Here is a 27,048-nt window from a genome sequence, read left to right on the forward strand (position 1 = left end):
CATGAGTGTCTGAATGCTTAGTTATATTTAATAAGAGTCCCTGTGGGCAATGCACTATGCTTAGCGCTTTATAGATATTATTCATTTAGTCCTCCAAAAGACTCTGTGATAGGAGTATTCATATTATTAGTCCCATTTTAAGATGGGGATATAGACTTAGGTTAAATTTACCTGAAGTCATACCGTGAGGAAGTAATGGTATCATTTACCATGTAACCATTATAGCATGTACTCCAGTTCTGATGACCATGTTTTTAAGGTCTTATATAGAGATACTTTATTTTAAAATAGTAAGCTTTAAAAAGAATGGACATATAATTCCCTTAACACAAGATCTACTTTTTTAAAGTGCTTACAGTTCAGTATATTGACAAGGATGTAAAATCCTTACCACTAATTCCAGAACATTTTCATGACCCTAAAAGAAACCCCATACCCATTAGCAGTCATCCCCATCTCTCCCTATCCACAGCCCCGGCAACCACCAATCTACTTCCTGTCTCTGAATTTCCTATTCTGGACATTTCGTATAAATATAATAATATAATATGTGGCCTTCTATGTCTCACTTCTTTCACTTAACAAAACGTTTTCAAGATTCATCTATGTTATATTAGATTTAAAGTACTCATTTGTTTTTATGGCTGCATAATATTTCATTGCAAAAAAAAATCTTAAATAGTAAGTTTTTATCTTGCAGAAAAATCTTTCTCCTTAATTTTAATAGTCCTTATCATATACAAACCTCTTGTTTAATAAATAATACTGTTACAACCTGAGAATCCCATAGAGAAGTGAAAAACATCCCAATAATGGCATGTTTGCAGGTGTGAAGAGCTGAGACAGCACTCCAAGGCTACAATGAGGTATAAGAACCCAAACTAGAGCATGGTCTGAAAGACACAACTGTGTTTAATGGGAAAATGGTATCAATTATTTAAAAGAGGACTCAGGGGTAAGGTGTCTATATCCATAATGTTCATCCAAAACAAGCTTGGCCTCAGAAAAACTTATCAATGAAGGGAAGCCCGAGAGTCCCGTGGTGATATACATGCCATGAAAGTGTTAGCTAAGTTGCATATTTTGAGAGGAAACTAAACATAGTAGGGTGAAGGTTTTCTAGGAGACTGGAAGCCATGTGGATGGGGTATATCCACACAAAGTGAACACCACAGGTACCTGTACATGAGCACATATGTATGTATACACACAGAGCTGCTCACTCCTTATATCCAGACCCCTTGAAGAACAAGATAGCTCTCCTTAGTTGTGGGTGAGCAAACTTCCGATAGAGATTTTTAAAGTTTGAGCTACCATATGCATCCATCCCTCTTCTGAGTATCTACCTGAAACTTTGAAAACATTTATTTGTAAAGATATATGTATCTCTATATTCACTGCAGCATTATTCGCAGTAGCCAAGACATGGAAACAATCTAAATGTCCTACAATGAATAACTAAATAAACCCGATGTGGTACATGTATACAATGGAATACTCCTCAGCCATAAGAAAGGATGAAATACTGCCATTTGAGACAACATGAATGGATCTTGGGAGTATCATGCTAAGCAAAATAAGTCAGACAGAAAAGGACAAGAGCCATATGATTTTACTCACATGTGGGATATAAAAGAAAGCAACACAGGAACAAACAAAACAAACAAACTCATAGACAACAGTATGGTGGTTACCAGAGGGGAGGAGGGGAGGCAGAGGATGAAGAGGGCAAAGGAGGTCATATCTATAGTGACAGAAGGAGACTAGACTATAGACTTTGGGTGGTGAGCACACAACGCAGTACACAGGTGATGCATTATAGAATCACACACTCGAAACTTATATAAATGTTATTAAACAATGTCACCCAATAAATTTAATTTAAAAAGTAAATAAAGGCTATTATTTTCTCTATGTGCCACAATATCAGATGCATTTTGTGGTAGTTCATATCTTTAAAACATTTCTCAAAAAAATCTTATAAGAAAACTCTGGTTGAGACTATTCCTACTTGCTTTTTTCCCTTTACATAAGTTTCTAAGATACTATTTATCAAAATATTAGAGATATCCTATATTTACACTGAAGAGATCTCTTGAGGTCCTTTATTCCCTGGCATTCAGTAAACCTACAACCAAGTGTTCTCCATCACCCAAGAGAACTATTTCAACTCAGATTAATCAGGGTTCTTTTTCAAAGCAAAGTGCTCTCCGTGTAGCAAAATATCAAAAATACTTATTTTAAGAATCTATAAAACTTAATTTGTAAAGGAAAAGATTACTTAGAATTTCCTTTCCAATTTTTAAAATAAATTTCTTTTGTAGGAATACACTTTTCTGGGGTCCTTAAGTTACTTAAAAAGCAGCTTAATAAAGCCTGTGTTAAGAAAGACCCTGGTGTGACACAAGCCGAGCCCTTCCCCAAGAGTTATCAGGACCGAGCAGACACAGAGGTGAGCGCAGAAGTTCACACTAAGGCTAAGGGATCATACAAAGTGATGACAGACTTCGATATTATAATTCAGATCCCAGTGAAGAAATTAAAAGTATGGTCTTTGAGTATGATACAGAAATAGTATAGATAGATGAATAGATGGGACAGATAGACGGTAATAACTTGAAAGTAGGAATAAAAATAAAAGTAATTTGGGCCAATACATCCAAGTCCTACAAACTAGTAGGTTCTCTGACCCAGTAGTCATGTCCTGGAAATTTATCCTAAGAAAATAAAAGAAAATAGTTAACTTTTATTGCAGATATAGTGGTATGATTAAATAGAGGTATAATTAAATAAAGCGGAATAAATAAGTCACTCAGAAATTAAAAAATAAGCATAAAAGTTTTGTAGAAATATGAGGACTTCCAGTCAAGATGATGGCAAAGGTAAATGTAGCACTCGGAACATCTGACAATCACATCAAAATTACACTAAATTACAGAAAAAGCATCATTCAGAACACCTGAAATCTAGCAGAAGTCCTATAACTAAGGATATAAAGTAAAAGGCTCTGTGGTTGGAGTGTCATCCTGTATACCAGAAGGTTGCGGGCTCAATCTCTGGTCAGGGCGCATACAGGAGGCAACCAATCGATATCTCTTTCTCTCTAAAATCAATAAAATGTCAAGTGAAGATTTAAAAAAAGGAAAAGAAAAAGCCACATCAAGATTGGTAGGAGATGCAGGGATGCTGAACAGGCTGGTTGTACACCCACATGTGCCAGTCAAAAACCAGGAGAAATATCTCGACTTCCGAAGTCCCCCTTAAAGAGTGAGAGGTCCCAGACCCACATCAGAACCCGCAGCTGGGGGAAAGTTCCAGTGCCAGGAAGGAAGGTCCCCGTAACTTCTGGCTGTGATAAGCAGCAGGGAGCTAATGAGACACAAGACTTCTGGAGTCCCCAGGCAGTTCCCCTTAAAAGGCCCAAGCACTGACTTACTCAGATCCACTTGCTCTGGGCTCCAGCGCTGGGGCAGCAGCTCGAAAGGTGCCAGGGACATAAGGAAGGAACTGCATTGTCTGGCTTCAGGACGAGAGCTGGGGGACAGCTTTTTCCCAGACAGACTGGTAGAGGCCATTGTTCCCTTTCTGAGCCTTCCCCCTACAGAGCCAGCGGGTGGGCACCATGTATCTGAGTCTCCACCAACCTAGCTAACAAGGTTCAACCCAACCTGGTGATTCCCTGACTTTTATATTGTTACTGAGGTAGTAAAATACTAATTCAAGGTAATAAATTAATTTAGAGTAAAGTTTGGGGAATAGTCAAATAATAAAAGCACCAATTTGAGGTAAACCATAAGTCAGGGAGGCATTTTGGAATCTCTAAAGTAATTACAAAAAAGAATAACATAAGATTATAAAATAAAAAGCTAATAGAGAAAAAAACTGATAATAAAAACTATAAGACTGTTCAACATCACTAATCATCAGGGAAATATAAATTAATATCACAGTGACATATTACCTCACACCTGTTAGGATAGTTATTATTATTTTTTATTTTATCCTCACCTGAGGATATGCTTATTGATTTTAGGGAGGGACAAATGAGGAACAAATGAGGAAGAGAGAGAGGGAGGCATTGATATGAGAGAGACACATCGATCAGGTTGTCTCTCATATTTGCCCTGACCAGGGACCAAACCTACAACCCAGGCATGTGACCTGACCAGGAATCAAAAGTGCGACTCTTGGGTCCCTGGGACTATTCTCCAATCAACTGAGCCACACTGGCAAGGGCAAGATGGTTATTTTTTTTAAAAAAGACAGTAAGTGTTGGCAAGGTGGTGGAGAAATTGGAACCCTTGTGCACTGTTGGTGGGAATACAAGATAATGCACCTGCTATGGAAAACAGTATGGTGGTTCCTCAAAAAATCAAAACAGAAACTACCATATAATTCAGCAACCCCAATTCTGGATTTCAGTTCATTTACCCAAAAGAACTGAAATCAGGATGTGGAAGAGATATATTAGCACCCCCATGTTCACTGCTGCACTATTCACAAAAACTAAAATGTAGACACAACCAAAATGTCCATCAACACATGAATGTATAAAAAATACATGGCCCATACACACAATGAATTATTATTCAGCCTTAAAAGAGAAGGAAATCCTACAACATGCAACAAAATGGAAGAATGTGGAGAATATTATGTTGTGAAATGAGCCAGTCACAGAAGACTATACTATACGATTCCACTTAACAGGAAGTATCTAAAATAGTCAAACTTATTGAAGCAAAGAAGAGGAATGTGGTTGGCAGGGACTGGGGGAAAAGGAAAGAGGGAGTTGCTAATCAACAGGTATACATTTCAGTTGTACAAAATGAGTAAGTTCCAAAGGTCGGCTGTACAACATTGTGCCTATAGACAATACTGTACTGCACACTTAAAAGTCTCTTAAGAGGGTAAATCTCTTGTTAAGTGTTCTTATCACAATAAAATATTTTTTGAAAGATTAATTCAAAAGAAACCCCCAAAGAGGGGGAGGGGGCAGAGGTTAAAAGAAAAGGAAAAAGAATAGATGGTTTAAATTTGGGAGGTAAAACTGGAGGAGCCAACTGAGTGGTCATCTGTTGTTTTTTCTGGCTGTTTCTTTGGGAACCCATCTCCATTTTTCTTTGAAGAATCGCTTTCCCCCATTTTAGTCCCTGTAGTTTGCATGAGGACTTATAACTCCTAACTAGTGGAGTGGTGGGGTGGGGGAATGTGACCCAACATAATCCAATGAGTTTCAATTCTGGTAGTTTTGTTGGAACTACTGGGAAAATAGAAACCATGGAAGGGCTAGCTATAAGATTTGTAAATCTGGCACTTTGGGGCCACTGTATAGACAGAGTCACTAAAGAATGAAGCCATTAGAAAAAGCAGAGCTAATGGATGGGGGAAAAAAATTGAATTCTAATACCATTATTTGAGCACCTGGATCCACCCTTGCCTGGATTCCACTCATGCTGGAATTTACAAGCTAAAACATTTTCTTCTTGGCTTAAACCGGTTTAAAGTATGTTTGTGTCATTTGCAATTGGAGTCTTGACAGGTCTGCCCAATATGTACCTAATGTTTAACAATTGCTTAGATGAAACATAGACATCATTATCAGCTATAATATAAAACAAGTTAATTCACATACAAGGGCTTGTCAAATCTCACCAAACACTCTTTGCTCAGGAATGTTGGTTAAATTCAGGTCAGAGACTATTCTACCAATCGAAGAAAAACATACAAGTGATGAACTCTTTCAAAATATTCTGATAGCAAAAAAGGTGGGGCATACTAATAATTCAATCAGATTTGGTGAATGCACTGGCTCTTTGAAACACAGTATTTCTGGTTAGGAAGTTACACTAGTATTAATTTTCTGTCTTCTCTTGGCATGCACAAATGGATACACACATATACACAATATTTTCTTCTGAATGGAAAGCATGCACAAATGGATACACACATATACACAATATTTTCTTCTGAATGGAAAGCACATGGAATAATTATTCACCATGTTTGTTTTGAAAGAGGTATTTGATCAAAGATAACACACAGGCATTCTTATACAAGTATGCTAAAACCAGCTGATATCTGAGTACTCGAAAGAGATTAAAATTTTACACACACAATATACAATTGACATACTGATTTTACGCTACTAAAATCATCTTTGACAAATGAGGAAGGTTGGGTTTTTATTTTGTTTTTGTTTGTGCAAAAATTCTGAAAATCCAAATGACAATTAGAATCATACTGGGTGGCTTCTGAAATATTATTTTCTTAAATAATTACCTTAATATTTTCTAAAGTATTAATACTTCCATAAGAGAAATTTAATTACTTATTAGCGGTCATGATAATCTCTATTTTTGTAACTTTATTTCCAAAAGGGACAAAATTCAATTGCCTATTTCTAATAGCAAGCGTTTCATAAAAGTCACATTTAATAATGATTTTTCTGTGAGTTTTTAACTTCTGCATAATCAAAGAAAGATCTACTCAAAAACTTTTACTTTTATATAACCTACATAATTAAACTTTAGAGTACACTGTTTTGGGTAATAATTTTATATTTTGTCAAAAAGTGTCAACTTCCTTTAAATTGTTATGTAAAATGGCTCAAGTTGAAGTCATGATAATTTTTTTAAGACACAGTGAGATTAAAACATTGTAACTATTTTAATACACACCAAGCTTTACCAACATTGTGAAACTAAAATCTATTTACTTGAGTTAGGTTGAAAATTAATATTTGTTAAGTGTTTACAGAGCTTTCAGAATGTCCAGATTAAAATTACACTCACCACTGTCAGTTAATAAAATAACAGTAGTTAGAGGGTACATGTTGTAATCAGAAAATCCATGTTGAAATCAGAAACATTTGTGACCAAATAGAAAAGCCCCAAGTATTAAACGTAATTTAATATAGTCTTGCAGATTATAAATGTTAACACCAAGATATTAAAATGCAAATAAGAAAAAAACAAATAGAAACAATACCCTTTTTAGTTGCTGTTCTTTTAAGCTTCTCACTGTCCTTGCAGGCTCAGAAATGAAGTTTTTATAGTTTTCACATATATTGATCCGAGACTGGGCTACCTGCATTGTTCCCTCGAGAAAAGATTTCCACACAGGATACATGCTCCTAAGTTCAAAGAGGGACAGAAAAGTATTAGGGAGGGAAAAGAGAGAAAAAGTTGGCTAACCTCTTGCTCACTGGCTAACACTGACAAACAGAATGAATGTTGTCTTTACAGTTAAAAGTGCACTTACACTGGTTGATAGGTAGCAATATTTTTAGCATATATAAGTAGAAACAGCATATACTCTATTACTCTATTACTTACAGCTTAGCGACTGGCTGTTTTGATTAGCTATTCAGCTTACTAGCGTAAAGTGATACAAGGATTATAATTCTCAGCAAAGCCAACATTTTAAAAATCAGTGAATAAGACTGTCCAGGCCCTTCACTGTCTCAGGGTCACCGTTATAAATATCAAGTGTCATTAGGAGGTAACTGAGGCAGAGAGAGATTTAGAGAATTAAGTCACACAGGTAAAGATTGGGTACCTCTAATGTACATTCTCTTGGAACTATATCATAGTACTCTCTTACATAAACTGATACGGCTGGGGAGCGGGAATCATGAACAGCTGCCTATGTGCTGGAGAAATCTACTTGTCTGACAAAAGAAGTCTATGGTATCGTTGCTCTACGTCGCTTTCTCTGCTGTAACAATGCTTAGTAGCACCACATTTTGGCTTAGAGTCATTCCAAGCAAATCCCATCACCTTTGCTTGATAAATGTGTTCAGCAATCTCTTGGTAAAGTCAAAGAATTATTCATCTTTGCTTTTGTGTAGCCAACTTCCTTTTCAAACCTTTTCTTCTACTTTGCTAAATGCCTTACCCAGTTCTAGTATGCCCCAGCACTAGTTACAAACATATTTTATAACTTATCGCAACAATGGATGGTACTTTGTTTTTTAAAATGAGATACTTGCACTGATTATCAGGGGATAATATTTATCTCCTGAAATTTCCTTTATTGTGTCATGTCGATTTTCTACTATAGCAATGTACAGCACCGTGTGCTACATAAAATGCTAGCTGGGGGTCAATGGACGACAGTGTAAAAACAAAGAAAAAGGAGCTGCATCCCCATCCCACTTAGAACTAAAAAAGTTTGAAGCTATTTTTCAACCAAGGAAATGATTAATTTGTGTGAAGAATTAGCTTGTGTAATATGGTAAATGAATCCGTTGAGATGGAAATATTCATTTATTTCACCTTCCCTTTCGAAAAAAGATTCGGTGTGGTGTGCCACTGAAAACTATCAGCATAAAAGCACCGGTGTGTGCTTATGAACAGCAAAATTCACGTCCTCCGTGGCCCTACTGCATGACAACAAACTGAAGCCAGGATATAAACTCACACAGGCTCTCCTAAGCAGTCCAAAAGACTGATTTTCTCAAAAAATCCACTGAGAAAAAACTCAGTACTCTGCATTGTAATCTATTAATTTATATTAAAATATGCTTGAAAATCATAATAAAAATGAGAATATATTTTTTGCTGATATGACCAAAAAATAGGTATAATTTTGATTCATTCACACCAGATGGCTATTGTGTTGGCTGCTGTCATTTTTTTATTCAACAATCTAAGGGAAAAGAGGGCAGCGCTCCTGAATAAAGGTACTGCATGTTTTAAACATTCTTACTGCACACAGGTTGAAAATCGCTGCCCTAGATGACCGCTGTTCATCCATCAAATCTCATCTCAAATGCAGCTTCCTTAGGAAAGTCTTTTATGATCGCCACCAAGAAAAGCCTCAGACTCAATGAAGTCCCTCTTAGTTTCTTGTTCACGTAGCTTGAGCATTTTTCCTTCAATTATAAATAGTGTTCTGTAATTATTTAAAGTCTATCCTTCTCATTATAGTGAAAACTTCATGAAGGCAGGGGTATATGTCTTTCTTACTACTGTATTCCTAAAACCTAGCACATGACCTAACATTTAGGTCAGTAATTATGTGACGAATGAAGTGAATGAATGGATGAATGTAAAAATTCATTTTACAGTATCGTAAAATGCGGATTGTACAGTTAAAAATCTTTTTACTATAGAGTTTAAAAGAGATTTTTAGAGATTAGCAGATCTACAGAAGGCAATCATATTCTCAACAATAGTTACTAGTCAGTTGGAAGACCTGGGTTCAAACTCTAGTGTAACAAATATAATCATATAAAACACATTTCACCATACTTTCACTTCCTCAACTGGCAAATGAAGAAATAACAAAAATATCTGTACCATGTAACTCACAGAGCTATTTTAACAATTAAATGCAAATGATGTGGCACACAAAAGTCTTTTAAATGAATAGATAGTAATGGTAGCAGAATTGTAGTAAAAACAAAAGTACTTCTTGTTAACATAATAGCGGCAGTTCCAATGCTAGTGGTGGTTTTCATCCTGATTAGAGAAAAACAAGAATAGATTGTAGAGTGATTTTTAAAGTATTTTTTATTTCACTAGGCTTCATATAAGTAAATTTGAAGCATAAGGAAAGGTATTTTGCTATTCTTCTCAGGTCAGGAAATGAGACTCAAGATTATGAAAGAAATTCTTTTAAGAACCTATATGCTAGGTGCTCTGCCATGTATTTTACACTTATCATATCATTTAATCCTTGTGACAACTTTTGGCACTATTTCCATTTTGCAGAGGAGAAAAGCAAGACTCAAAGAGGCTGCGAGAGCTGTCTAAGGCGGCCCACCTAGAAACAGCACTTCCATGGTTATCACCCAGGCTCTCCCCTTGCCAGGAACCACCCCTCTGCTCTAAGTCCAACTTCGGCACCTATTCTCTAGCCTAGGCCTTCTGTTTCCCCTCACTCCCTTAGGGTTTCCTCTCTACCAATTACTCATTCCTGTCAGAACCCACAATCCACTTGCTCCTACCCCTCTTCCCACAGTCTCGCAAAGCTGCCATGATCTCCTCGCTCAGTTCCCTACCCTGCCTGGCTCCATGGTCCACCATTACAATCACTACCTTATATAAATACACTCTTATCGTCCTTGCTCCCCTCTATTTTCGTCATTATAATCTACAAGTTCCCACACTGGCTGAATCCCAAATTCTGTTTATATCATACAGATGTCTGTGCAGCAGAATATTGCTGAGAAAACTATAATCGTGCTGCTTGGTCTCGCTCTAAACTGATGTCAGTGAATTACAGTAGTGCCTTAGGGCTACTGCCCAGCAACCCTACTACATCCCCCAAACCTCTTATCCTCTCACTCCTCTAGGTAACTATTTTCTACCCCTCCTCTCGTCTCAAACCTAGGCCCGGAAATATAGCGCCGCACATCAAGACTCTAGAAATGTGATAAATCCATAATCTAAGGTTAATTTATACAGCTATTGATAACAAGGGAAAAGCATGGTGTTTAATAAATAAGTGTTCAAGTATTGTTGTTCTTGATCGGAAGGGAAAGCATCCTGAGCTGAGGCAACAGAGGTAGAGGCAGGCAGGACGACTGCCTGCAGCCCCGTTACGGTGTGATGGGGCCTGGACGACAACGGCAGCCTGCGGTGCCCAAAGACTGGGAACCACGGATGAAACGGGAAATGGCCAGAGATGAGGAGAGAAAGGAAATTTGGAGCCAGGTCTCTTCATGGCTTTGAATATTATAATTTTTTAAAAAATTTCATCCTAATGGCAAGGAGGAACAACAGAGTTTCAAGCAGGGGAGTAACAGGAGGCCTGTTTTGCAAAGACATACAAACAGATGGTGGCATTGCAGCAAATGAAAATGTGAAAGGGAGAGATTACGAGCAGAGAAGCAGCAACTTAACATTCTTTAAAAAAAATTATGAGATCTAGAAAGAAGTGAAAGTTGGAGGCAGCTGAGGTTTTGGTTTCCAAGATGAAGAATTAATAACACATATCACCATTACTAGTTTATAGGCAATAGTAAAGACAGGGTTATAGATAAGAGTCCTCAAAAGAGTCACGAGAGAACTGAGGGAACTTTGGGAAACAGTTACATAAAAAGAACTTGCTATGGTTGGAATATGTGCGTCTCCCAAAATTCACATGTGGAAATCCTAACCCCCACGGGTAATGGTATTAGGAGGCAAGGCTTTTGGGAGATGATTAGGTCATAAAGCAGATTAGTGCCCTGATAAAAGGGGTCCCACAGAGCTCCCTAACCCCTTCCCCTGCGTGAGGACACAACCAGAAGTCAAGGAGTCTGCAACTCTGAGAAGGAACTTCACTGGAACCCAACGTGCTGGCACCCTGGGCTCGGACTTCCGGCCCACAGAACTGTGAGAAATAAATTTCCATTATTTATGAGCCATCCAGTCTGTGGAAATTTGTTACAGCAGCCTGAACAGACAAAGACAGAAATGAAAACATGTCCTTAAAAAAAGGTCCAAGAAAGAGCAGCGTTAGAGAAGTTCAGTTTCCAGGCAAATGAAGGTGGTTCAATGGCATTAAATGAAGCATGTATTATCAGACTGGCAAAATTTTTATTTTTATTATTTTTTTATTGATTTTATTTTTTAAATTATATTTTATTATGCTATTACCGTTGTCCTGATTTCCCCCAATGCCCCCCTCTATCCCCCACTCCCTCAGACAATCCCCACACTACTGTTCATGTCCATGGGTCATGTGTGTAAGTCCTTTGACCACTCCATTTCCAATACTGTACTTTACATCCCCATGGCTATTCTGTAACTTCCTATGTGTACTACTTAAGCCCCTCACCGCTTCACCCGCTCCCCCACAAACCCCTCCCATCTCACAACCATCAAAACACTCTCTGACCCATGATTCTGTCTCTGTTCTTGTTTAGACTGGCAAAAATTTTAAAAGACTGACCACATGCCCTGTTGGCAAAAAAATTAAAAGGAATGAGCAATTTCAAATCAAATTACAAGAAATGCAAAATACAGGGTATGGCAAAAGTAGGCTTATGGTTGTTCGTGTGGAAAATAATACAATAATGAACAAATAATAATACAAAATAAACTATTTTGTGTTCTCACAACTGTAAACCTACTTTTGCCCAAAACTGTATATTGATATAGAGTTGATGAAGGATAATTGTAATATCCACATTTTAGATATATAAGTGGTTGATCCAGAACTTCCCCCTCTACAAATTTACCCTATAAATATACTTTCATAGTCCACAAAGACACAACTACATGCATACACAAGTTATCCACTATAGCACTCTTTGTAATAGTAATAAACTAAATAATTACCAACAGAGAAACAGATAACAAAACTACAATTTACTCATACTATGGCACTAACATAGCCATTAAAAGGCATGTGGGACCTGAACATACTGACACAAAAGGAGGCCTAAAACAGACTCTTAAGTGAGTGTGTGAGCAGGGTGGAGTTATGGAAACATATGTATATAATGATTCCAGTCCTTTAAAACCAGCAAAACTGTGTATGTTTGTGCATCACACAGGAATTTACGGAGGAAAGGACCATGTGCTTTTAGCAGCAATTACTCTAAGGGAGTAGAAATGTGAGTGGAAGCAGCTTGGGAAAGAAGCGGGGATTGCACTTTATACTGTTGCACATGCTACAAACATGCATTTCTTGGATAAGAAATTTTAAACTACCAATACAAATATAAATACAAAAAAAAATTAAAAGGAAAATGTAAAATGGCCAGAACGAAAACTAACTCCTAATAAACAAACAAACAAAAAAAATTGGCAGTTGCCATTCTCACCCTCACCCTTCCTCTTTCTATGCTGTCTTTTTATCACCACAGTACCACCATCCTCTCAGCTGCCCAAGTTAAAAAACCTGGGAGTCATTCTATAGTCCTTCCTCTTCATCCCTCAACATCATTCTTCAGTCAGCAAATATTGACCGAGTGCTTTCTATGTCCCAAGAGCTATTTTAGATACTGAGAAAACTACTTTATCGTTTGGTAATTATAGAAAACCATGCATACTTTGTCTCAAAACAAATGTGACAAACACAAAAAAACAAAACTGCTAAATCAATCGCAAAGTCCTCTAGCTTCGGTTTTCTAAGGATCTCTGAAATCTCCCCCACGACCTAGTTTCTACTATAATTTTCATGGTTCAAATGAGAGATGATGGGGAAATAAATTCCTGCAATTCTATTCTTTCCAAAATCTTCCGTACATCCCTCTAATCCACCTTCATCCTATCACTAAGTGAAGATGAACATGCTATTCCTCTTGTGGAAATTCTTCAATAGTTCTATTATCCTCTAAGTAGAAAAAGAAACTCTGCGATACGCAAAGTCCTTCAGAATGATACGACTCCTCTCACGTTCCAACCCAGGGACCCCCAAAACCCCGGAATTATCTTGTGGAGGGCAGGCCCTTTGTAGTACAGTCTTCCCCCACTAGGTGAGTGTTCTAGGAACCCATCTGTATCAGTGCACCAGCTGGCTTTTTGGTGAGAGGTGGCATTTGGCACCAGTGAGTTTTTTTTGAAGACTCTTTCAATAAGTTTGCCCATTTCATGATGGGTGGTTTACTAGTGCCCCTGCTCACACTACGCTGAATGCTCAGCAGTTTTTGACCCAAAACAGCACGACCCCTGTGCCCCACCCTCCCTACACACCCGACCTCACCCAGAGCAACTTTTTTTTGTTTCCTCGGATGAAAAAAGTCCTCAAAGGGAAACATTTTGCCGATGTGGAAGAGGTGAAACAAAAACCAGCAGAAGCACTAAAAGGCATTAATATTGATGAGTTCAAAAACTGTTATGAGCAGTGGAAAAAATGTCTTCATAGGTGTATTGTATCAAGTGAAGTACTCTGAAGGTGACTGAAGTTTAAACATGGAAGAATAAATACACAATTTTTTATAAATAAATTCCGGGAGTTCTTGGGTTCCCCCTTATACTTCACCCCAGCCACACTGAACTGCTTGCTGTTACCTAATATTTATATTTTCGAATTCCTCCATGCCTTTAAGGAATTACCCCTACTTAGACTCCCTTTTGCACAACTCTGGCAAACTCCTGCATATTCTTTAAGACTCGGCTCTAGGAGCTTAATTTTCCTCCACGGTCCCAATGCATCTATATACCGCATACCGCAACTGTTTACAGTGGCCATCTCCTGTAAGCTCCTTCAGGACAGGTACCATATCCTCTAGTCTCTCTAATCCTAAAGTCTACTTCCACAGCTAGCATGTAGTAGATATTTCACATCTATCTCGTGGATAAAGAATGAATGAATAAATGACTGTGTTTAAATAGCTGTGTGATCTTGAGTAAGGCATAAAACCTGAGACTTAGTTTCCCAGTATATAAAAAGAGTAAAATTTATATAATTTATATGACTGTGTACCTCATGGGGTCACTTTGTAGATACTGACAAGTCCACATGAAAATCTCTATCTTCATTTTCCTGTTTTCCTTTATTATTCTATGTGGTAACTATACGGATTTACTCTTTATAGTATATAACATTACCTTCCAAGTTATCAGTCATTCCTTCAATTGTGAAGAACTATTAGGGTTTCTCCTGTACCTTCAGTTTTCTAGCCTCATTAAGAAATTATCTGAGGATTGGGTCATTATCTGATCCCCATTATCAGGATGATTTCATATACAGACTTGCAACCACACACTTCAACGTGAGTTTTTAATTACCCTGGGTTCTCTACTACTGTTTCATGGGCATTAGTCTTAACGCCAATGAGAGGGCAAACCTTGAAATACGTCTTTGACTTTTGGTTCCCTCAATACTAAGGACAGTCTTGAGCACAAAGCCAATAAATACTTACAAATTAATCTCAAAAAGACATTAACTTTAAATAAAATGACAAGTACTTTAAAGATATTTGTAGGTTACTGAAGACAGAATTTATATTCTTTTGTCATCTACTTTATTTAAAGTGTGTATGTGGAATATTGACTAGCCAATTTCTGGATACTCTGTTTTGTAAGTCAATCAATCAATCAATCAATCAATCTGGATACCCTGTTTTTAAACAAACAAATTTAGAAACTCTTTCCCCTTAGGCTCACAAAATCCCATCTTTCCAAATTTAGAATTTGTTTTGGAATAAAGGATCAATGATCATGGTTTCATTATTTCAATCTTATTTCATTATTGTTGCAATGTGTTTCATCTGTACATTGCTGAGGAAATAATTTGTTTCATTGTCATCTACTCTCTTTAAATTCTGTATGTGAGTATTAATTAATTAAATGTAATCTTGGTCTAAGATATATAAAATGATTTATTTTATATAGACTGTCTATGTTGTGAAACATTAACATTTTTTATAATTTTGAAATTGTCTAAAAACACAGCAAATAAAGGAGCAATTAAAAAAATGGAGTCACATTATCTCCATGGGACTTGGCTCTCAGTGAAACCATTTTTTAAAGAAAACAGGCAAGAACTACTTAATTATGTTACCTGTAATCATTCCGATCATCAGCTTTTATTCCAGGCCAATCTCTCTTCAGATATTGACTAGCCAACTTCTGGATACCCTGTTTAAAAAAATATATATTTTTTGTAAAATAAGTATTGTGTTGTAAAGGAGACTCTTTTCCTAAAATAAAGTGCTTAGCAAATTCCATCTTTCCAAATATAAATTTAATTCTGAAATAAATAATCAATGTTGAAGGGTAGAACACTGTTCTCTTATTTCATTACTGTCAGTCTTCTCTTGTCTCTATATTTTGGAAAAGGGCGAGTATAAGAAAGAGAAAATTGGAAGCTGATATGTGTTTTTACTTCACCCAACTATGTGACCAGCCATAAAGACAAACCGCCTCTGGGATATCACAGGGAACACAGCTGTCACCTCCACAAGGCTCTGATTACACAGCCTGACATCTCAGTGTTCCACTGTTCCTCTGCTGTGGCATGGACTGCATTTCTAAATTCCAGCAGCCAAATCTTCATATACCAGGAATGGTAATAACATTTGGAGCAGACAGATATAAACACTGGCTAATAAAAAAAATCAATGACTGAACCTTGGTGTTATTCCATGCCAATATTTTTCAAGGCGGATTTTAAGGGCTTTTGGCTTTTTAAATAACATCACGGCACAAATCACTTCAAATGAAAAAATTAGTTTTACAAAGAAATATACCCACCCATTTACTGTTATCCATACAACATGAACCTGAACAAAACAGTATTTATCTCTAATAGGAATGGTGGGTATCAGGATTCGAATAGGGAAGACTTTTGTTGGCAAGTAAGGTTAAACTACTCACTCTAAATACAGAATATATTGCCTTTAGATGGGAAAATAAGTGGCCCTCTAACACTGTATCAGGGACAAATGTAATGGGTTAGAAATCACTTTGGGATGCTCACCTCCATATATACAACTTTGAAAATAATAAATAAAATGTTGAGATAAAGAGCAATCACATTAATAGATTGTATACTTTAAGCAGAGGTTGCCCAAGTAAATTTAATGCTGCTTTCTCTACATGATACCCTTCTACCAAGGTCTGCTGCCAAATCAACTTTGTTTCATGAACTCTATTGTTGAGTACTTCCGTTTACAATTTCAATGAGCCAAAGGGTAGTAGGAACTGTAGAGAAGCTCCTTTGACTCTCAAGTTCCTTTTGAACTTGGCAATAATTTAGTTTTACTAATTCCAGGGACTGTGAACTCTAAGAACTCACATATAACTGCATATCCACAATACTACCACTTACATACCTTGTATTTTGGATAACTCAATTACCAAGTCTTCCCTGAATATGTACAGTATTTTTTCACTTGTACAACTTATTTATACTGTTTCTATTTGTGGGAAACTCCTTTCCACCACTCCCATTTCTACCCGGTGAATTCTCACTGCTCTTCTTTAAACTTATTTTAAAATTTTCTAACACAAAATATTCAAAAGTTTATTATGAAAATATGAGAAGCTTCACTGCCTAGGTATTTCATTTCATTAAAGTAGAATAGTTTACCATTCTTTCTGCATTCACTAGCTAAAATTCTTTTTAAAGAACTCTTTTTAAACAATTTGGTTACCTCAGAGGAAAGGCAAGATAAATATTTCATTGCCCAGTTTCAGTCCTAAGGTGGACAATGAATTTTTAAAGTAACATTATGAACTCATATATTTTGAATAAAAGGTATGTTTCAATTTATTTCAATCACTATTCTTTCCATGTGCTAATTGTAACACCTGTGGTCAGTGGGAGTCCCTCCAAGTTGGCTCCCGTATCATGTGACCCCAACAGATTTTGATAGTTTCTTGTTTTTTGTTTTTTGTTTTTTTTTGCAGTTCCTATTCCAGATCTTCAGTAAGCTAGTTTTCCAAGGAATTCTGAGTCCTTGCAGAGAGAAACCACATTTTAGAGACCACAATGTAGACACTTCCTTATCCTTTGTGTTGTACTTTGTTTTTCTCTATGGGGCCTTTTCTAATTGCTGTATACAAAGACCTCACCTTCTAGCAAGTTATTCTCTCTTATGCCACCCTAGTTATTCATAATCTGTATTACACTGTTACTGTCTGGTTTAAGTATTATTTTGTCTGCTTACTAACTATAAACTCCATCAGGTAGAAATCTTGTCCTTTTTTTTTTTTTTTAATCATGGTATTTCCAGGCTATAGCAGCAAAGAGCCAAACATTTAGTTGATGCCAGTAATATTCACTTGTTGTATAAGTAAAGGTCACCCACATTATTTTATTTCTAATGTATAATACCCAAACTCTTTTTATGTTTTTGCCATTCTCAGTTATAAATGTTTGAGTCAAAATTTTCCTAGATCCTAATTTTCATATGCTCAAAGGTGGGGGAAGAGGGGGGAACTATACTAGATTTCTAAGATTATGACCAGGTAGTTTAAACATTAGAAATAATTTCCTTGGAAAATTAAAGTCAAATTTGACATTCTCCACTTTTGGAAGGGAACTTGTGTGTATACTTCAAAGCAATGAAAACAAACAACAAACAAACAGAAGTTTATTCCATAGTTAGCATTACAGATTAATTTTTTGTGAAGGTTTATATGAGTTCTATTCCCTGAATTCAAAGAACTCACGTAGACAGGAATAAGAAGTAGGCAACATAAAATGGGAGGCAACACAAAGGTTGCTGTCAAATAAACGTCAATATTTGACGTAAGTACAGAGATGAGGAAAAGGTCACCTGATATTTAGTTAAATTACATCTAAATGAGCTCTGGCACGTGTTGCACAATGGATGGAGCACTGGCCTGCGAACTGACAGGTTGTCAGCAGCCGTTACCAGTCCGACTCCATCAGGGCACATGCTTGAGTTGTGGCCAGGTCCCCAGTTGGGGACATGCCAGAGCCAACCTACAGATGTTTCTCTCCCTCTCCTCCCCTCTCTAAAAATAAGTAAATTTAAAAAATCTTTTTTTTAAAGAAATGGATCCTCTTTATTATATAAAAACATTACATCTAAATGATATGCTAGTGACATTTTTTCAGTTTAATCATTGCTAAAGTGGTGGAAGAACACTTCATACAGAACATGAGATATGATATGAGCCTCAGATTATGAGCCGGACTGAATTATGTTAAACAAATGAACTGAACAAGCATTTCAAAACATTTATTCCTCTGAACTCTGGTAGCCTTTGCTATGACCACAGAAAACTTGGACACTAAGAGGATACAGAATTTACTTAAGATCACGTAACTAGTTATATTTGAATTCAGAATCTAGTTACTCTAAATATCTGCAGAAAGAACCCTGCCATTTTAGTGTGGATTTTATCTAAATCTTTAAAAAATCCTTAAATTACTTTACTTTGTCTTTTTTGTGCATTATAAGTCACAACAGCAATTTCTAGAGCACTACACCACAAAGTTGAACTGTATTAAACTGAATGAGCCCTTCAGAGATTAGATGAGGGATTCATGAAATAGATAAACAGTGAGACCTTTAGATGAAAGACTTTATTCAAGTTAGTTCACAGAGGCAGGAATCATGACTTCTGTGTGCTCCATGCAGCTGTTCAAGATCTCATCTGCATGGACGCTCAAGAAATACTCTGTGGCCATTATAGGAAAAGTCCTAAATAGCATTTCATGCCTTCAAAAGCATTCTATACCTAATTAATTGGTTTCCCTTTTATGTTATGCTTAAAGCTACAACTTACAAATAAAAGATTTACTTATCTAGATATAATATCTACCTCAATTAAGTGGCTAAGGAAAATAAAACCTAAGGCTGTTTCAAAAAGTGTTTTTGCTTTTAAAATCACTCCCAAGCCCACAACAATATTCTCTAAAATTGGCACACTAAACATATAAATGTATTTATGTTTACCTGAGCATTACTGATGTATAATGTTGATTTCCAAATACTGTTTACTTGGGAACAATGGTTTCCACAAAAAAGGTACTATCAATAAACTCTTTAGAACATCCAATAACATCCCATTCCAACTTTTAAAAAAGCCATCAGTGTCTTATGTAAGACCTGCTTTGTTTTATCTCTCAATATTGCTCTAACAAGTGAAGCAACACAAAGAAAGCCACTATTCAGTAGAAACTGGGAAATGGACTGATGGCTTAACCTTTTGACTATTTACATCAGCAAGCTGAGCGACAGTGTGCTCCATGGCTCTTGCATAGGTTATTCTGTATCCATTTCTTTCCCCCAACATAGAGATGGCTCTACAAAATTATAGGAAACATTATCTCCATATTATAACTTTCTGTGATGAAATTCTCAACATTAAGCAAATGACATTTAAAAATGAACAGGTCTACTGCATAAGTTGGACACTTCTCAAACTGATGTAAATTATACAATGATTGTCTTTACTATTATTAAGTTACTTTAATAATAATAGAGAACTTCACCCCCTTGCTTAAAGAAAGTTTTGAAATATTCTCATTGCCCTATGTACCTCTCCCACCTGCCTGTTTCTAAGTTACATCCCCAACTAGAAGACTACTGCATGAGAAGATCCTGGGAAGATGGTGGGTTAGGAAGCACCAGGAATCTACCTCCTAACCCAGACAACAGACTCAATGGCAGAATCTGTCTCATATAACTACTTTGGACCTCTGAAGTCTTTTAAAGGCTTGCAACTTCTAGGAGAATGCCTGGATGTTAGATGAAGTTAATTTTGGCCTATCTCTCTATTTAGTTCAACAGTAATTAACCCCCACCTCCCAGCCCAGAGGAAGGCAGCACTTGTTCCTGGAGCAGACCGCATGTAGGGTGAGCAATAAGGGCCCTGTCCTCCAAATATTAGAGATCTGTGCTCTGATCACTGGTCACTGCTTCTGATCAAGGCGGTGGAGACAGAGAGGTGGGCAGTCATTGTTGTACCCCTATTCTCCACTGAAGAAAACTAAACAGAGCCTAAGGAACCTTTGGGACACCATCAAATGGACCAACATATGCACCGTGGGAGTACCAGAAGGAGGACAGAGTGAAAGGGACAGAGAGATTATATGAAGAAATAATGATCAAATTTGACAAATGTCTTCTTGTCTAGAATATAAACGACCAAGGAGCTCAATGAATTCCAAGTAGGATGAACTCAGAAACCCACAGTGAGACACATTATAATCAAACTGTTAAAAGCTAACGAGAAAATCTTGAAAGCAGCAACAGAGAAGCAAACTGCCACATGCAAGGGCTCACCAGTAAGATTATCAGCAGATTTCTCAACAGAAATTTGGGAGGGCAGAAGACAGTGGATCCAAATATTCAAAGTGCTAAAAGAAAGAAATTGTCAATTAAGAATACTATATCCAGCAAAACTGTCCTTCAAAAGTGAGGGGAAAATTAAGGCATTTTCAGATAAACAAACACTGAGGGAGTTTGTAACCATTAGGCCTGTTTTGTAAGAAACACAGGGTGAAAGGAAAGGACACTAGACATAACCTGAAGTTTTATGAAGAATAAAGATCTCACTAAAAGTAAATATATAGGCAATTATACAAGCTAATATTATTGTAAAAGTGGTCTATAACTCCACTTTTTGTTTTCTATTTTAAGAGAGTAACACTTTTTTAAAAATGAAAGTAGGAAGGAGTTTTTTAATTTTAGTTTCTTAAGACTTATTTATTTATTTTTTTAGAGAAGGGGGAAAGGAGGAAGAAAGACAGGGTAAGAAACATCAATGTGTGGTTGCCTCTCATACACGCCCAATTGGGGACTTTGCCTGAAACCCAGGCAAATGCCCTGACTAGGAATTGAACCGATGACCCTTTGGTTCACAGGCCAGCACTGAATCCACTGAGCCACACCAGCAGGGCAGAGAGTAACACTTTTTAAATATTGTTAGTCTAAAATCTAGCATTACAGTTAACTTTAGTATGTAAAATCCACGTTTGGCTGCATTTACTAATGTGCTAAGAACCAATTTTTTTTGTTTGGTTTTTTGGACACACAATGTACAAAGATGTAATTTTTGACATCCATAAATAAGAAGGGTGGGGATGAAACTGTAAAGGAGTAGATGTTTTGTATGCTTCTGAAGTTAAGCTGGTATAAATTCAAATTAGAGTGTCACAACCTTAGACTGTTAAATGTAACTACAAAGAAAAAAGCTATACAATATATACTAAAGAAGAAAATTAAAACATTGCACTGAAAAAAACTCAACACAAAAGACACTAATTCAATATGACAGAAGTACCTCCTTATCAATAATTACTTTAAATGGATTAAACTCTCCATTTAAAAGATAGATTGGCAGAATAGATTAAAAAAAATCACCCAACTATATGCTATCGACAAGAAACTCTTTAGATCCAAAAAGGACTATTGCAGTATTCGGGTAGAAATTAGAGTACCTTCAACTGTGGTGGAGGCACTAAGGTAGAAAGAACTGACATGATTGGTAATGGTCTGTCTAGCTATGGAAAAGACAAGAAGGATGGAGACAACAAAAATGACCCTTTGGATTTTGACCTTATACAACTGGATGGATGACGATATGTCTCCCAGGGAGGGGGAGGCTATTTAATTACAGAAAAGGTTGTTGGATTATAATATAAACAATACTAGGTTTAACAGAAGTATAAGAAGAGAGGAAAAGCCATTCTCTCTCCTGAAGTGAGATATGTCAGGAAAATCTACCGTATTTTGCCCTGTATAATGTGCTCCCATATATAATGTGCATCCACATCTTTGGCCCAAATTTCAAAGAATCTTTCAGCCCTGGCTGGTGTAGCTCAGTGTATTGAGCACCAGCCTGTGAGCCGAAGGTCGCTGGTTTAATTCCCAGTCAGGGCACATGCCTGGGTTGTGGGCCAGGTCCTGGGGGGAGAGGGCGGGGGGTGCATGAGGCAACCACGTGTTGACGTTTCTTTCCCCCTTTTTCCTTCCTTCCCCCTCTGTCTAAAAATAAAAAAAAAAATCTTTTGTTTTAATTTTTTAACTCAGTTATATTTAGATACGTTTTTTTGTATTATAAAGGAATTTTAGCATTTATTTTTTAACATACTATGGCACAAGAAATTTCATACAACAAAAAATTACAAAACATAGGAACAGATACAAGATACTTCAGGCACTACCCATGTACAATGCGCATACCTACTTTTCCCTAAAAAAATTGGGCAAAAAAGTGGGTGTTATACATGGCAAAATATGGGTATATAAACATAATATTAAGTAAATTAGAACTAGATTTGAAAGAACAAAAACAAATTTGACCAACTGAGAAAGGAAAAAGGGCTTGATATAACTTAGAAGAAAAATTGGTGATGTAAAAAATAGTAGGGGAAATGTGGAAGACGGGCTGATGGAGTAAATTTTAACATGTAAGCATTCAACTTGTTCTTTGAAGCTGATGCTTACACATGCAGTGAATTCTTTCTGTTAGTGCTCAGGAGATATCTACTCTCAAAGCAGTTTTACAAGAAGTTATTTTCTTTCTTTAAGAAAGATTCTCCAATATCTTTCCTTCACTCATTTCAAAATAAAAGCACCATTACTATCATAGTACTTAGAATCATTAAAACACATTTTAAACAATATTTCCTTGGAACTTCTTAAGTTAATTCACTACACTTATATAAAATGCATAGTGTTGGCTTCCATATACATAAGAGACATAAAAGCATCTGCCTGAACTATGCTTATTTCTCCACTGAATATTATGACAATTACATAAGAGCAAGTATGTGCATAAATCTTAGACTTCAACAGAGAGTAAATGTTAAATGTCTAGTTTATATAGGAGGCACAGGCCAAATCTACCCAATGTTAAATATTAAATGTCAGTTATTTAATCATTTTCAAGTTTACGTCAATGATTTCCCCCCTCCAGTCTTATTTTCTCCTATAGAGCCCCTCCGTTGATTCCTGAAGTATTTTATATGTAAGCATTAATTTAAATGCAAGTTTTAAGAGAAAACCCTACTAATTGAAAGGCACTGACTCAGCTTACCTCTACTATTTTAACAGCTTTTGCTTCATTTTCCATTCTGCAGATCTAGATTGCTTAACCAAGAAATCATGGTTATACTTTTATGAATGTTTTTCCTTGTCCCCATATTTTGTGAAATTTTCTTTCCAAATTGCTAGAAGCTATTACTAAGAAAAGTGACATTTTTCCACTGTGTGTTAGAGTCATCTTCTAATAAAGATTAATATTACTTGCTGGCAAAAACTGAATTTGGGGGAGCTTATTTTAAAATATTTAAACATTAATTGGAAAATATTAATTATAGCTTATCAATTTTTAGAGCAAAATGTATATAATTCTGGCTTACTAAGAACATTAAGCCCTGGCTGGTGTGGCTCAATGGACTGAGTGCCAGTCTGTGAATCGAAGGGTCTCTGGTTCGATCCCCATTCAGGCTCATGCCTGGGTTGTGGGCCAGGTCCCCAGTAGTAAGCACGTGAAACACACCACACATCAATGTTTCTCTCCCTCTCTTTCTCCCTCCCTTCCCCTCTCTCTAAATATAAATAAATAAAATCTTTTTTTAAAAGAACACTAAAAAGTCACTAAACATTGTAAAATTTGTAATTTGTTGCAATATTTTGTTAAAGTTGTGTTTCAAGACTCAGATTAACTGATAACTATTTGTATGAAATGTATACCTCTCCGATAGGAGGTTTTAATGGCGGGGGAGGGGGGGAACAAGCTAGTTGCTGTTGTTTTGAAACAATAAGTGTTAGATTAGTCAGCATGACTGAACTGCCCACTTGATCTCAAGACAGCTGTAAAAGCAGTTCCTTCTTTAAAGCAGAAACAGGAATGTATCAAATCAAGAAGCAAATAATAATTTCAAGTGCTTGACTCCTAATTATTTCAAAATAGTTTACTCTTAATTAGAGAATATCATCTGTAAATCAACATAATCAGATAAAAACTGCCATATAATGCAACGCACAAAGGCAAACAGAGTGCTGTTAAAAACCCCTTCACGTGTATGCAATCATCTCGTACACCCGCAATAGTGTGAACAACCTACTCTAGAGACTACTGATTACATCATGGACTTTGGTCTCAGACCTGACATAGATTATGTATGTGAACTTGGGCAGGTCACTCGATCTCACCTGCTGTCTCATCATCTGTAAAATAAGGATAACACTTCAGTAGGTAAATGGATAAATAAACTGTCACATATCCAGACAATGGAAGATTATTCAGCACTGAAAAGAAGTGAGCTATCAAGTCATGAAAAGACACAGAGGAACCTAAAATGCATTTTACTATGTGAAAGAAACTGATCTGAAAGGTACATACTGTGTGATTCCAACTATATGACATTTTGGAGAAGGCAAAACTATGGAGACAGTAAAAAGACCAGTGGTTTCCAGGGGTTAGGTGGGGAAGAAGAAACATATAGGGGAAGCACATAAGATTTTTTGAATGGTGAAACTATTCTGTATGATACCATAACATTAGACATGTCCTTATACATTTGCCAAAAAACACAAAATGTGTAAAACCAAGAGTCAACCCAGATGTGGACTTTGAGTGATAATGATGGGTCGATGTAGGTTCAACAGCTGTAACAAATGTAACAACACTCTGGTATAGGATGTTGGTAGTGGGGGAGGCCGTGCATGTGTGGGGACAGGATATATAGGAACTCTTGCTTTCTGCTCAAAATTACTGTAAACCTAAAACTGCTAAAAACTAAAGTTGATTTTAGTAAGTATAATACCATCTATCTCAAAAGATAGTTATAATAATCAAAGGAAATAACATATACAAAGTACCTGATATATATACTATAGGTACTCAAAATGTCTCCTAGCAGTACTCAATCTTTCACTAATATATGTTTAATGAGAACTAAGAGAAGCGATCACTGTTATAACCATGTAAACTTTGCCCAAAAATAACTAGCAAGTAATTTAAAGAAATATTTACTAATTCATCGAACACTTATTTGATATTGAGATTTTTCTTATATAGTATGATTACGGGGTCTATCAATTACAAGTTAATTCTAACATGAAAATTCAATTCAGTTGGTCATTATGTACAAGAGATATCAACACTGTCACATCTAAGTTTTTAAAAAACTGAGAAATTTCCTATCACAGGCTAAATGTAAATGATTGGCAAAATTAGTTAACATAGCGATGTATGCATTATTAGGACAAAAACTTTCTAAATGAGTAGAGGTTAATTATCAAGGATAGTGAATGAAGTAGAACAGGTTACTATTTATTTCAAGACTACAGATATTTCTTCTTCTTTGCTGGCTTTAAATATTTCATTAATTATTCCATATAAGTGAAATTGACTCCTAGGAAACAGACATTTAATTTATAATTTATAGAAGGATGAACACAAATCATTTTGAAGTTTCTTTTTAAATTCTCACATTCCTAATTAATATTCATGAGGGTAATTTCACAAAAGCAGATACAAAGCTATGCCAGAGGGGGTAAGAAATATATGGTTGTGCCAGTGCAATGTGCAGGAAATTTCTGTCTCCCCACATGGAAGATTTAAGTTCAACACAAACATTTCCTAAATAATAGTTTTATAATATTTAATTAAATTATTTACTACTCAGAAAAAACACTGTGGAGAAACAGATAATAATGTTGCACAAAGGCCAAGTTCATTTGTTCTGGACAGGTGGCCAGTCTGTGGCTCTGTGTCAGCAGCCCAAACCCGCCCACAATAGCCCTAAAGACGATTATGCAAATACCCGCCAGCCCAGCTATTTTCCCAGGAACAGGAGAAGGGCTCCTAGAAGCTATGATTGTTCCGCAGTCATGTGGAAAAAAAAGCAGATTTTTTTTTCTTTTGCTGGAAGCAGAGTGTTTTCATTAAGGGCACAACTATAATATGTGTGAGATATACAAACACACACACACACACACACACACACACACACACACACACACACACACACACCCCCCCCCATTAAAAGACCTGGAGGAACATTAACACACATTTCTAAGTGAAAGAGGGTTACATGCTGGGGTGGGGTGGGAGTTTGTGTCTGCCTGCACATGCATGTGTACTTGTGTTTGAGGTGTATTTCTCAAACACCACACACAGCTTATTACATGTTCATCCCCCCAAGCTCCCCTTGCTAGATAGCTCTGCCTTCTAAACACTACCAAGTGTCCTCTGTTGGTTTCAGATATATACAGTAATCCATTAACTTTGACCATTGCATCTTGTAAGTATGAAATAAATATTCTCTGGCAAAGTTGGAATAAGAACCACTCTTACTCCATATGTATATATGAAGCATTTTTCTTTTTCACCCAGGGGCATAAGGAAACAGGCTGAAGGTAGAAACCCATCAGGTTTGAAGTATAACACTGATGAGGGAACGCTGTTACCTAGCATTTATTAATTAATGCTATCTCATCAAAGTCTTTTGATTTTAGAAAGTCAAAAAATCCCTCCTCATTCATTCAATTATTCATTCCTCAGCCCTGAATTCAAACAGATGAGCAAGTCACAGTCTCTACACTCAAGTGAAGCAAATATCTGATTCTTTAAAAATGTTTCCTATACATTCTGATGCAGGTATAGAGTAGATATACACAAGTTGGATGTGGTAAACTATACTTTACTATTCAAAACATTCCCTACCATC

General features: G+C 36.5%; 1 protein-coding gene across 2 annotated transcripts in view; it reads right to left on the reverse strand.

Moving 5' to 3' along the window:
• The window catches only part of FCHSD2 (FCH and double SH3 domains 2), a 214,936-nt gene that overhangs the window by 106,172 nt on the left and 81,716 nt on the right, over positions 1–27,048 (reverse strand). Inside the window, exons 3-5 of one of the 2 annotated variants that reach the window (XM_054576237.1) lie at positions 20,648–20,721; positions 15,445–15,521; positions 6,988–7,132 (exon numbers count right to left, since the gene is read on the reverse strand). In XM_054576237.1, the coding sequence (XP_054432212.1) occupies positions 6,988–7,128 (141 nt within the window). In that variant the 5' untranslated portion in view covers positions 7,129–7,132; positions 15,445–15,521; positions 20,648–20,721. The remainder of the gene's footprint in view (positions 1–6,987; positions 7,133–15,444; positions 15,522–20,647; positions 20,722–27,048) is intronic. The other variant, XM_054576236.1, reaches the window with a different exon arrangement.

Source organism: Pteronotus mesoamericanus, unplaced genomic scaffold (genome assembly GCF_021234165.1).
Source record: "Pteronotus mesoamericanus isolate MK-2021 breed Mesoamerican mustached bat unplaced genomic scaffold, CSHL_Meso_final contig_33, whole genome shotgun sequence".
In the NCBI taxonomy this organism is placed as follows: domain Eukaryota; kingdom Metazoa; phylum Chordata; class Mammalia; order Chiroptera; family Mormoopidae; genus Pteronotus; species Pteronotus mesoamericanus.